Source organism: Leptonotus elevatus, chromosome 3 (assembly GCF_054856555.1).
Source record: "Leptonotus elevatus isolate MCC_2025b chromosome 3, RoL_Lele_1.0, whole genome shotgun sequence".
NCBI lineage: Eukaryota > Metazoa > Chordata > Actinopteri > Syngnathiformes > Syngnathidae > Leptonotus > Leptonotus elevatus.
Genome location: NC_141241.1, coordinates 5,261,185 through 5,272,814, shown reverse-complemented (window position 1 = coordinate 5,272,814; position 11,630 = coordinate 5,261,185). Strand labels below are relative to the sequence as shown.

The window sequence follows — 11,630 nt, the reverse complement described above, 5'->3', positions numbered from 1 at the left end:
AGGATAATGTCAATATGATGCATAACATAGGCCTACAATGTGCAAACAAAACTATATTAACAGTCAAACACATTTTCAATTCTGTCAGGGGTCACAGCAAAAGTTTCACTTAGGTACAACATTGTACATTCACTTTTCTTATTTTTAACAAAGGTCAGTACATTAACAAAAGCGCAATAAAAAAAACAACTTGTAGATGTGATAAATAATTACTCAATTTTGCCTTGTGTTTGTGGAATTTAATAAAAGTAATATACGACGTAGCACATGGGCGAGTGATACATTTTCAGCTTTCAGCAACCACATGTTATAACTTTGGGATAAATCATTATAGGATGACTAGTATTACAAAAAATATATATATAAGATCATTCCAATATTTTGATGAAACGGAGCATTGACAATATTAGTGAATTAGGGTTTCAGGTTTCAAGCTGCAAAAAGAACACAATGTCACAAATTATTAATTGGGTACATGCTGTTGTGTTACGTCAGACTATCAACTATCCATTTTCATTTAATTTCATTGAATATGTATATGTATGTAAAGTAAAATATACATACTGTGTCTAAGTTGACACACGAATATGCTATAAGTTTCTTTGCCATTGCTCCAGGGATCAGACACCAGCGCGGCGTGGCTTCCGAATAATAAAACGTACCCTCGGCCACCGACTGGGGCGGCGCTAGTGGTGGCGGCCAAGCAGCAGGCAGGGCCTTGCCTTTGTGCTCGTACAGAGAGAAGATGGCTCCCGTTTTGGAGAAGCAACTCCCGGGCGTAGCCGGGGCAGGCGACAACAACAACGAGGAGGAAGAAGGACTCGACCTTTGGCAAGTTCGGCCATTCTTTTAGCGGCGTTAACGACTGTTGTATTCCGCAGGAAAAAGTACTACAGCCGCCGCCGTCATGGTTTGTCACCACAGTTTGCTTCCCAAGCAAACACCGGCGGCCCGGCTAACAGTAGCGTTAGCACAATTTGAGGCTGGGCGTCTAGTTTTGTTGGCGTTCTTTGTGGTTATTGAGTGAGTGTCTGTTGAAGAGTCTCCAAGATCTGCGTTTGTCTTTTGCACACATACGCAGGGATATTTTTAATCACTCAGCCAGTTTAGACACTTGCCGTTTATTGACGGGGTTTGTCTTATGTCAAGTCACAGCTAAGCTAGCTGCTGTCATTTTAACAGGAGATACTTTACAACAAGCTAACAGGAACCTTCGAGCTAACGCCTTCGTCACTAACACAGCATTGTCTGCCCATCTGTACCAGTAGAGATGACATCATTTCAGTTTTTCAATTGCATATTCGGAGGACAGAGTGGAAAAACTGATTTTTCAGAATGACAGCAGTGTTTTGTGTAACTTTTGTTGCCAGAATTTTTGTTGTTGTTGCAAATCTGCTGTACTAAAAAAATAACCCAACTTACTCCTGTCTCACAGGACCTCGATACTGAGTGATGTTTCGACCCGTTCAAGTTCAAAATTGCCTTCAGGAAAGAACATTCTGGTATTTGGTAAGTGCTTATAAAACCATCATTGTGGAAAACTGACAAATAGCAATGCTACTATTGTGTTGTCAGCACGGAAGGGAGTGGAACAGTTCGCCATGCTTTTTTTCTTTCTTCTTTAGCTACACTTTCTAACATGCAATTAAATGAAATGCACGACGATCAATACATATTCAGCAGTGCTTGTGGTCATGAGGAACATATGTATGTGTGGAGGTTGAGTATCATTCTAAAGTATAATGTTAACAATTTTTTTTTATTGACAACAAAGTAGTCTTCCTTGAGTCATCATGCATGTATGCATTCATTCATTTATTAAATCAGTCAGCTGATGGCAACATTGTCTTTTAGGGGAGGATGGATCAGGAAAAACTACACTCATGTCCAAACTTCAAGGGGCTGAACACAACAAGAAAGGAAGAGGACTGGAATATCAATACTTAAATGTCCACGATGAAGACCGGGATGGTGAGTCTGTCTGGTTTAATACGTGTTATCTGTACTGTTGTTGTTGTGTTTATAGTCCTTAGTGTATACTCAAGTTGTTGTTTTTTTCCCCTTGGCAGACCCTACACGATGTAATGTGTGGATCCTGGACGGAGACCTGTACCATAAAAGCTTGCTCAAGTTTGCTGTTTCTGCTCAGTCGCTATCCAGTTGCTTGGCCATGTTTGTTGTGGATATGTCGCGGCCCTGGACCATTATGGAGTCACTACAAAAGTGGGCCAGTGTGCTCCGTGACCATGTGGACAAACTGAAGATACCTCCAGAGGACATGAGAGAAATGGAACTCAAGAGTAAGTAAAGGCTGACTTCATCTGTGCACATTTGGTGTCGTGTTTTTCGATGAGGCAGGATTTGTTTTGGGTGCAGTCAGAATCTGGTCACAATTGAGTGTACAGTTTACTTATGTAAACAATCAGGTTTAAATTGAGGTTATTTTCTATCTCAGCATCGGAATTATTAGAATTATTATGTATTTAAACCAAGAGTGGTCTTCAGGTAGGCGTTGCTCATTTGTTCCACCATATGTACATGAAAAATAACAGAACACACACCCAGTTTCACTGACTACCTGTAAGAAAGAGCAGCGGGAAGATAAGACTGGAGTGAAGTGTGTAATATTGCCCATTGTTAATACTGATTCTAGGTCAGGTCATTGTCAGAATCCCGTGATCCTCAGCAGTGTGTTCTGGCCATGGGCAAGTTCTCCAGTTAACTAGTCAGACATACGCAGATCGGATGATGTTCTGCTGTTAAATTTAGATGTGGCTAGCTCATGAAGAGCTCTATTCTATTGTGAACAAATGATACTTTTTGTACAAGTTAGTTTCGGCCTGCATGCTTTTTAAGACCGCTCCTCTGCATTGCATGTGGGTTTGATCATTTATGAGGTCAGAACAACTAAATTGTAGCCATAAAAATAAAAGCAATTGACTGTACACAATTGTGCGTAGTCTGTGCATATTTTGAGAGTAACACTATTGGTTGATATTATCTTTGAGTGCTGTAAATTATATTGAGTATCTGAATGATGATGCAAAATTGTGTTTGGCTAAGCTTTAACTTAACATGGCTGCATGTGACCTACACTGTACAATATTATTGCATAGTAGTTAGAAGGAGATTAAAAAAAAAATACTCATGCAATTCACTTGTACAGTATTTTGCCAATTTATGATAGAAAAATAACAGAATCATTTATTATTACAAATTTTGTGCAAGTACCCAATTTTGCCTACCCCGGTAATGGGAAAACAAACAATGTAGCAATAATTGCTACACGACAACGTGAATATTGAATAATAAATAGCTCCACATTTTTGATGAAATCAATTTTGTATCCATTTATATTTCAGCATAGACCCCACATAAGATATCAGCCGGATAAATACTTTGCCAGCATGACAGCATTGGCTTCTCGTGAGATGGAGTCACATTATATTTCAGTGGCTGCGTATGAACGAGACAGGCAGGACGTTTGTGCGAGTGGCTCCAATCCAAGAGCTGTTGCAGCCCTCTTGCATCATTGTTCCCTCCCCTCCCGCAGTCGTATCAAGGATGTTGTTCTGCTGAATTCAGTCTGTGGGCTGGTCGCTCTGAAAGTGGCTGCTGGGTTTTTCTACTTCAATTACAGGATCAGTTCAGAAAGTAAATTGAAAAGGGAAGCAATGAAGGCTTAGGGAAGAAATCTTAAGATTGTTGTTGTTGTTGTTGTTGTTGTTTTTTTTACCCACCCGATAACATCTCGACTCATGTTGTACTCACATTAACTAGTTATCATGTTGAACAGAAATTTAAAAGCATCTCATCTGATCCATTTTGTCAAAAATGTACTTCAGTACCAGTAAAGACGTCTCTCCAGGATAGAATATTTCCCCGCTTGTTGCCCCACATCCTAAATCCCGTGTCATAAAGTCAAGGAATTGGCTCTAAAATGCAAGTTAATCTGATGTCACAGGCTGTTCGTAGTTACATTCTAAAGCTCCTGAGGAAGTAGGCCAAAGCTTCCTGCATCTCAGCCAAAAGTCTTTAACAGCTGGAGTTGCAATACAAGGATGCCATATTTCTATAATTAAATCATGTGTCTTGGTAACACTTACTGAATTGCAGCAACATTTGCAGTATTTGAAAATGTGCTTATTTTTCCGCCACATCCTGCACCTATCGCCATTTAATTGGTATTATAAATATTAATATGATCATGTTTCCCTTGTGTTATTTAGTGGTGAAAGCGTTCCAGGAGTATGTAGAACCAGAGGATGCCACCCCCGCCTCTCCACAGAGACGGGCCGTGGCATCGGGCGAAGACGAGGCTGTTGTGTTACCGCTGGGGGACAACACACTCACGCACAACCTAGGCATTCCAGTGCTAATAGTTTGCACAAAGGTAAGGGATTCTTAAAAGTTCCCTTCTCTTTCTCCGGTAGCAAATACCAATTAATACCTTATACTGTATTACAAAATTCAAAGTTTTGATTGCAGCCTCTTCAGACAAAGTTAGACGTTTAATCTACCATTTGAATTCTTCATTTTGGTTACGTGCTACCTCCTCACACAGCCCAAAACGATTTCCCAAAAGTTCTCCTGGAACATCTTTTTACAATCTCTCTGCGTTAAGCCAAAAATACCTCTTTATTATCTTGGCACCGTCTGCCGTTGCTGGATTTTACGGATGGCTTCTTAAACCCTCATGAGCGCTCACTCATTTCGCAGTGTGAAATCTGTTCCCTCCCCAACAGAGCATTTCGGTGCAAGCTTTTACTCGGGTGTTGTGCTTTGTGAGAGGCCGGCCTGTATTAAAAAGCAACTATTCTTGCTTGGTAAACCTCCAGGCAAAGACTTGAGCTGAAAGTTCCTTGCCATCAGCAGGGCTTCACATGCTTGCTGGGAACTTTTAAAATAGTGAGTCTTTGCGTCTGCCCAGACAGATTTTTGGTCTCTTCACAAAGAGCTCTTTTTCCTCATCATATGATCATATCTTTATCACCATCCCTTCTATCATGGACTTTTAAAGAGATTGATGGTGTGAAGAACTTCTACGCTCATGGACCTGCCGCACAATGTTATGGCAAACACTTCATTTGTACTGTATTATTTTTCATTACAAGCACGTTAATATCAAACACCCCAAAGCCACAGACGGCTTCATATGTCAAAATCCGTCTGAGGGACTGCAATAATGGCTTCATGGAACACTATAGTTGCCAAAATAAGCTCAAAAGGGGCTTCAGGTGGATAAAATCAGCTTTTAAAGAGGGAGACTGACGTCCATTTCCGTGTCTACACACTATGGGTTACAGCGTGATGACAATGTTGACCGTACCACAAACAAAAAACAACGCCAAATGTAAAATATGTCCCATTTTTATTTTCTACTGTATTGGTTTATTTTCATGTTTCTACTGTCCCTCGCATATCCACAGTGTGACTCAGTCAGCGTATTGGAGAAAGAGCACGACTACAGAGAAGAGCACTTTGATTTCATCCAGTCGCACATGAGGCAATTTTGCTTACAATGTATCCTTTTTTGTAAATGTTGCCACTGATATGTTCTTTAGAGCTCTTCTGCATTATTACTTGACCCAACTAAACAGATGGAGCTGGTCTTATCTACACCTCAGCCAAAGAGGAAAAAAATCTAGATCTGCTTTACAAATATACTGTCCATAAATTGTATGACTTTCATTTTACCAATCCTGCCCTAATAGTGGAGAAAGATGCAGTGTTCATGTAAGTCAAGTGCAAAATACACACCACTATTTCTTAGCTCAGTCTTCAAAATCGAACATTTCTATTCTGTAACGCGAAATTTGTGTTCTTAAAAATGTACTGGGTTCTTTCAGGAGCAACATTTAAATACAATGCTCTAAAAATGAACTCTTCATTATATTTTCGTAGTCCATCAGGGTGGGATAATGACAAGAAAATCTGCATTTTGCATGAAAACTTCACAACAGTCAGACCCGAAGATCCATTTGAAGATTTTATCACTAAACCTCCAGTTCGGAAGGTAAAGCAGTCCATCACTCCAGACCAGAGTATCTGCTTTCTCATATTTTGTCATTTATATCTGGAATTCTGTTTCATTCGCATGTTGCGTATAGCTGGTGCATGACAAAGAGATAAATGCAGAGGATGAGCAGGTATTCCTGATGAAACAACAGGTATGACTTGACGCAAGATTATAGCTGCAGTTTCCCTACATTGCAAATGATTCGCATGTGAATTATACGGTCAGTGTCAGTTAACAATTTTTGTTTTTGCAGTCTTTGTTAGCAAAGCAGCCGGCCACACCAACAAGAGGAGCTACCGTAAGTGTCGTCAGTAGAACTCTTGAAGCACCATCACCTCATTTCACCTCATTTCACTTTTAGTGATGACATTGTCGCTCTGATTTTTGTGAAGCAGGAATCTCCAGGACGGACAGCGTCAGGTTCTCCGAGACCTGCTGCAGGACGCGCTGGACAGCCCACTTTGAGCAGTGGTTCTCCCATGGCTGCCGTCAAAAAGCCTGATGCCAACATGAAAGGTAAAAAAAAATCTCTTCATCATCTTTATTTATTTATTTTTAGTTCAAATCTGGACCTTTATCAATTTTCCAGATTTTGTTAACCGCTTTTGAGAACATTTAATCAACCAGAAACATTTTAAGCTGTTTGTCATTCCAATACTGCCCCCAAGAGGTTGTTAGTAAAAGTATGTTGACTTGGGCACATCCTGTACAGATCCTTTAATAAAAAAAAAATAGAATATCTTACAAAAGTTGATTCATTTCCATTATTTCATTCAAAAAGTCAAACTTCCATAGATTACAGATTCAGGGCCCACAATTTAAGTGATTTCAAGTATTAATTTGTTAATTTTTACATAATTTGGGCTTCCAGCTCATAAAACCCATAAAAACAGGATTTCAGAAAATTAGAATACCGTTACAAAATCAGCCCAAATTTTGCAGGGCAAGATTTTTTTATTTAACTGAGTGTCATCTACTAAACTCAAAGCATCTACACATGCTTCCCCATGTGTAATTAAATTGATTCAGTTTGGTTCAATTGTCTCAGTTCGGTTCCATGGGGAAGACTGCAACCTTGACAACTGGCCAGAAGATCATCATTGATAGGCTATCAATAGGCTGGATAAGCCACAAAAGATCATAGCCAAGCAGGCTGGTTGTTCACAGACTGCTGTGTCCAAGCATATCAGTTTCTAGTGGAAATGCACCATCAAAACAGATGACCGTGGGCTTCAGCAGATGATCAAAATTCAAGAATCTGGCATAGATACAGAAAGAGTGGTACGAGGCAGGAGTCACTCATAACAGTCTGGTTCCTCGGGTCAAGCGATTTATGAGCCTGAGCCATTGTAGGAAGCGGCTCAACTTAGACAAGGAGGACTGGACTGTTGGCCACTGGTCCGAGGCCTCTTTTCTAATGAAAGTAAAGTGTGCCTTACGAAAGTTTGACTTTCTGAATAGAAATATAGAAATAAGAGAATTTTTCCATGATATTCAAATTTTTTGAAAAGGATCTGTTCAACCCACCATTGAAAAGGCGTGTTTATTGTTTTCATTTGTCTAAATACAGCAGCTAAGAAGACTATCATAAAAAAAATTGGTCAAGTTAGATTAATATTGCAAATTCTAGATTGTTGGTTACTAACAAGAGGCAGCTATTTATTTACACATTCTGGAAATTTGTCAAACACCAACCGCAGCGCCGTATTGTTCGTAAAATGTTTTACAGCCATTACGTAATGTTTTGAAGTCAGGTGTAGGTCATTGATCTTGGCTTTGAAGTCACTACGCATTTTCCCACAGCGGGAGCTGCCACTGAGGGCGTCTTGGCCAACTTCTTCAACAGCCTGTTGAGTAAAAAGACGGGATCCCCGGGAAGCCCGGGAAGCCCGGGAAGTGGAGCGGTCGGAGCTGGAGTTCAAGGCGCTGCCAAAAAAACAGGTACAAACACATATTGCCATTCTGTGTGTGTGTATTCTAGTCGTTTTTGTGTGTGCGTGTGTAGAGCGACTCTTAACAGATGCAGTGTTAGATAGGGAAAATATTTGCTGTGTGGAGTTTTATCTCCACAGCCTAAACACAAATGTAAAAAAAAAAAAAAAAAAAGATGTGTGCTGACCTTCTGAGATGTGAAGAAACGCGTGACAGGCCTGTATGAAACAAACCTTTATTCCCATTATTGTAACATTTTTCTTTGCATTCCGCCACTACTTTGTTCAACTAACTGTTAAATTATTGTTTTTTATACAAGTTAAAAGGTAAGCCAACCCACACATTTTCTTCACAATATGTTCTATGCAGCCCTACTGGTGTAAATATGCCATTCAGATTAATATTGCGTTTGTGGAATATAAGTGAAGCAGCAAAATGATGTTCATAAATGGCTAAATGAGGTGTTGGACCATGATTGGTCGTTACTTGAGCATTTGTGATGTCATTTTCATACTCATATTCCACAAACACAATATTAATGAAAATGCTGTGTTTAGACTAGTGGGAGCACCGACCAGATTTTTTTTTTGGTGGGGGGGGCTTCCATTTAAATATAACAAACTACGAGAATGCAATTACTGAGATAAGCGTAAACCAAAGCGCATAACTCACCATGACCAGTAAAAACGTCCCTCTCTTTTCCAGCTTTGAGGATAATGCATGTGCATGTCGATCATTTTGCACGTCTTAACCGTGGCAGCGAGCCGGCAACCGCTCACAGCATGGGATAGCCTCACCTTCCAGCTTCCCACTCATCTGCTTGCTTCTTCTGAGCGCACACAGAAGCTACAGGAGATTACTTTTTTGCTTTTTGTCTCCCTTTTTGTTCCAAGGGCAGAAGCCGGGTTTGACTGACGTCCAGGCTGAGTTGGACCGAATGACACGCAAACAGGACCCCGTGGTTTCAGCCAACAACATACCGCCGCAGACTGAGAACGAAGCGTGAAGTCCACAAAAAAAAAAAAGAAGAAAAAAAAAGCTGCATTGTTCACCGCGTTAATAATGGAAATTCAAAGTATACACGTGAGCTTAAACAGTTGACCAAATTCCCAATGTCTTTGTCAGAACAGAGCAGGTTTCGCCAAAACACCTTTGGGACACTATCAGAAGAAAGAAATGGTTAAGAGGGTGCTAATGAGATGACCGTGCTGAAGAATCAGTCGTCTCCACTTTCAGTATTGTCTGTGGAGAAATACAGTATATGGAAATGGCGGCAAGCCTGATGGACTGGGTTGCAGGCTTCCCAGTAGATGAGGTACATTTAAAAAAACAGCAACACTCCTGAGTGGGTTTGAGAGTGGAAACACACTGGCCTTTGGCTCGGCTTATCTCATGGGAAGATTTGGCTTGAAATTGAAAAGTTGTTTCAACTTTTGATTGCGTTTGTCATGAAAGTTAATTCAGATGGTTGCGAACAAAATGTTGGGCTTATGCCAATGTATTTATACGAAGTTCCTCCTCTTTCTTCTGTGCACCGTTTTAAGGAAACAATCTCTACACAAGACGCCATTGAGGGCAAGAAATAAACAGGACAAAATCTCGATAGCCGATAGCATCGCCCGAGTCATCTCGAAGGATTCTGTAAATACGTACCAGGAAAAATCTCTTCAGGTTTTATTTTGTGTATATACATTTCTTGCCTCTTTGACTAACTAAGTTGGCCATTTTGACAAGGCTTTGAGGCTCCAACCGAATATTTCCTTTCGCTACAGGTGTGTATATTTGGGAAGCGGGTTGGGCAGCATCTTTCCTACGATTACTCCCAAAAGTGCCTCGCACACGAGCTGCTCATGCTACAGCAGAGCCGCTCTTCGGCATGAGAGGAAATGCACTGTAGCTTGAAAGGTTTTCGTCCATTTCTTGTCATCCAAATAATTTATTTTTATTTACCTTTTTGCTCATGTACATCAAGCCCGTGGTTGCTGTTATTTTGGTAGTTTTTCAGGAAAAAATATATATATTGTGGCCTCGTTGATATTTCGTATAGAAAAAAAGAGCTAACACGTTTGTTTGTTTTTACTGAAAACCTGAATTTTCATGTACCCAAAGCCAAAACACGAGTTGCTTTGTTGAAACAGAAAAGAATCCCTTCTCGTTCAGTGCCCCGACATCATTGTGCTCTCTTCCCGCCTTCCCCGTGTTGTACACGTATCGTCTTTCACTTCTCAGTTGAAAACATTCCGTTTCTACGTAAGGATGAGAGCAATCACTGCCCCTTTTGGAAACCCTTTTTGTTTAGTCTTCCCTGCAGTGCCCTCAAATGACCTTTGCCTTCAAACGACACCTTGCCTTCACAACATCACTCTCGTGCTAACTGTATTGAACCTTATCGGTCTGCAATATTTGTTAGTTTAGAGACTTTGTTCTTTTTTTTTTTTTGTTCTTTACTTGTTTTCACATAAGACAAGTGAACTTAAAATTTGCAGTCATCCATACTACATATCTCTCCTTTTCCGCATTTTTTTGGGGGGGTTAAAAATGTAAGGAAAACCCTCCTGTAATCGCAACAGTTTCAGGAAAACCATAAAGTGGTGTCCAGATGACTTAATTGATTATCTGATATGAAGTGAGAAGATACAAACGGCACACTAATTACATTAGATCATAACAAGGCTATTTTTATTGGTTTGAGACTGGCTTGGCATATGCAGTGAATGAAGCACACCTCCACGACAACCCGGATCCGAACATGTTGAAATAAGCACTTTTCCTTCTACTCCTGAATCACTATTTTTCTTTTTGCAACAGTTCGACACACAGAATGGATCTTTTTTTTTTTTCGCCTTGCCTTTTTGCGCTTCGTGATGAACCGACACCGTAAAATAACGTATTTGCTGCTTACGTTTTGGATGGTAAACCCTGTGGTTAAATACGGAATCCCGCTTTTTTTTCTCTTCATTTTTTTTTTCTATTACAATTAATATTTTTGGACCTCTTGAAGATGGACAAAACAAATATCCATTGTCATCTTTGCCCAAGTCTCCTTTGTTATGTTTACAAACTAATTTTTAAATTACGGTTATTTGTCGATTTGACATTTTCTGTTAGATGTCACTCCAAGCTGACTGATTTGACCTTTCTGGCCACACTTGTTAAAACTGTAAAAATAATTAGGTTAAAGGAATGAAGTGCTCTCCTGCTGCTTGGTTCCATAATTGCACATGTTTGTTTGTTTTAATGACTGGATGACTCTTCCAGCATTGAATTATGAGCAGACCTAACTTTTGTATTCTGGCCTCAGTTGAAGTCAACTGTCGCTTGACAACTTTAATGAATTGCCTTTGACCACTAATGGCGGTCCTCATCTTTATGAGACTACAAGCTTCCGCTATCAGTCCTTTTGTATTCAGGCTATCAAGACATTATAAGCATTCAAATGGCTGCTTTTTGTGTACTGAATTCATTCAGAATTTGATTGTATGACTTTAACACAACTGCGTAGCCTCTAAGCTGCCATGTGGATTCTAGCTTCTTGTGCCGACAAAGATGAGGAAAATGCTTATCAAGTCCCCGGCTTCAATAAAACAACGAATCCACGTGTGTTTTCTTTGTCATGATTGGTGGACCAGTTTCGCTTTGTTTGGGTACCCTAGACATAGACAAGTTATATGTGTGCACT

At 40.1% G+C, this 11,630-nt stretch overlaps 1 protein-coding gene across 3 annotated transcripts; it reads left to right on the top strand.

Moving 5' to 3' along the window:
* The first annotated feature begins 664 nt into the window (after positions 1-664).
* On the top strand, positions 665-11,547 carry dync1li2 (dynein, cytoplasmic 1, light intermediate chain 2). Of its 3 annotated transcripts, none has more exons than XM_086071823.1 (13): positions 665-831; positions 1,436-1,509; positions 1,855-1,971; positions 2,070-2,300; positions 4,230-4,393; positions 5,430-5,523; positions 5,601-5,736; positions 5,905-6,016; positions 6,111-6,170; positions 6,273-6,317; positions 6,415-6,535; positions 7,823-7,960; positions 8,845-11,547. In XM_086071823.1, exons 1-13 carry the CDS (start codon positions 746-748, stop codon positions 8,955-8,957), a joined length of 1,491 nt encoding a protein of 496 aa, XP_085927949.1. In that variant the 5' UTR covers positions 665-745; the 3' UTR covers positions 8,958-11,547. The 3 variants fall into 3 exon arrangements, with proteins under 3 accessions (XP_085927949.1, XP_085927950.1, XP_085927948.1); XM_086071824.1 differs by having other exon boundaries at positions 6,412-6,535; positions 8,850-11,547; XM_086071822.1 differs by having other exon boundaries at positions 6,412-6,535.
* The last annotated feature ends 83 nt before the right edge of the window (positions 11,548-11,630 follow it).

Bases quoted from the DNA above. Each gene is read 5' to 3' on its own strand.
- dync1li2 (XM_086071822.1), top strand. From the start codon at position 746: ATGGCTCCCGTTTTGGAGAAGCAACTCCCGGGCGTAGCCGGGGCAGGC. The intron at 4,394-5,429 runs GTAAGGGATTCT...GCATATCCACAG, and splicing joins TGCTAATAGTTTGCACAAAG to TGTGACTCAGTCAGCGTATT. The intron at 6,536-7,822 runs GTAAAAAAAAAT...ATTTTCCCACAG, and splicing joins GCCTGATGCCAACATGAAAG to CGGGAGCTGCCACTGAGGGC.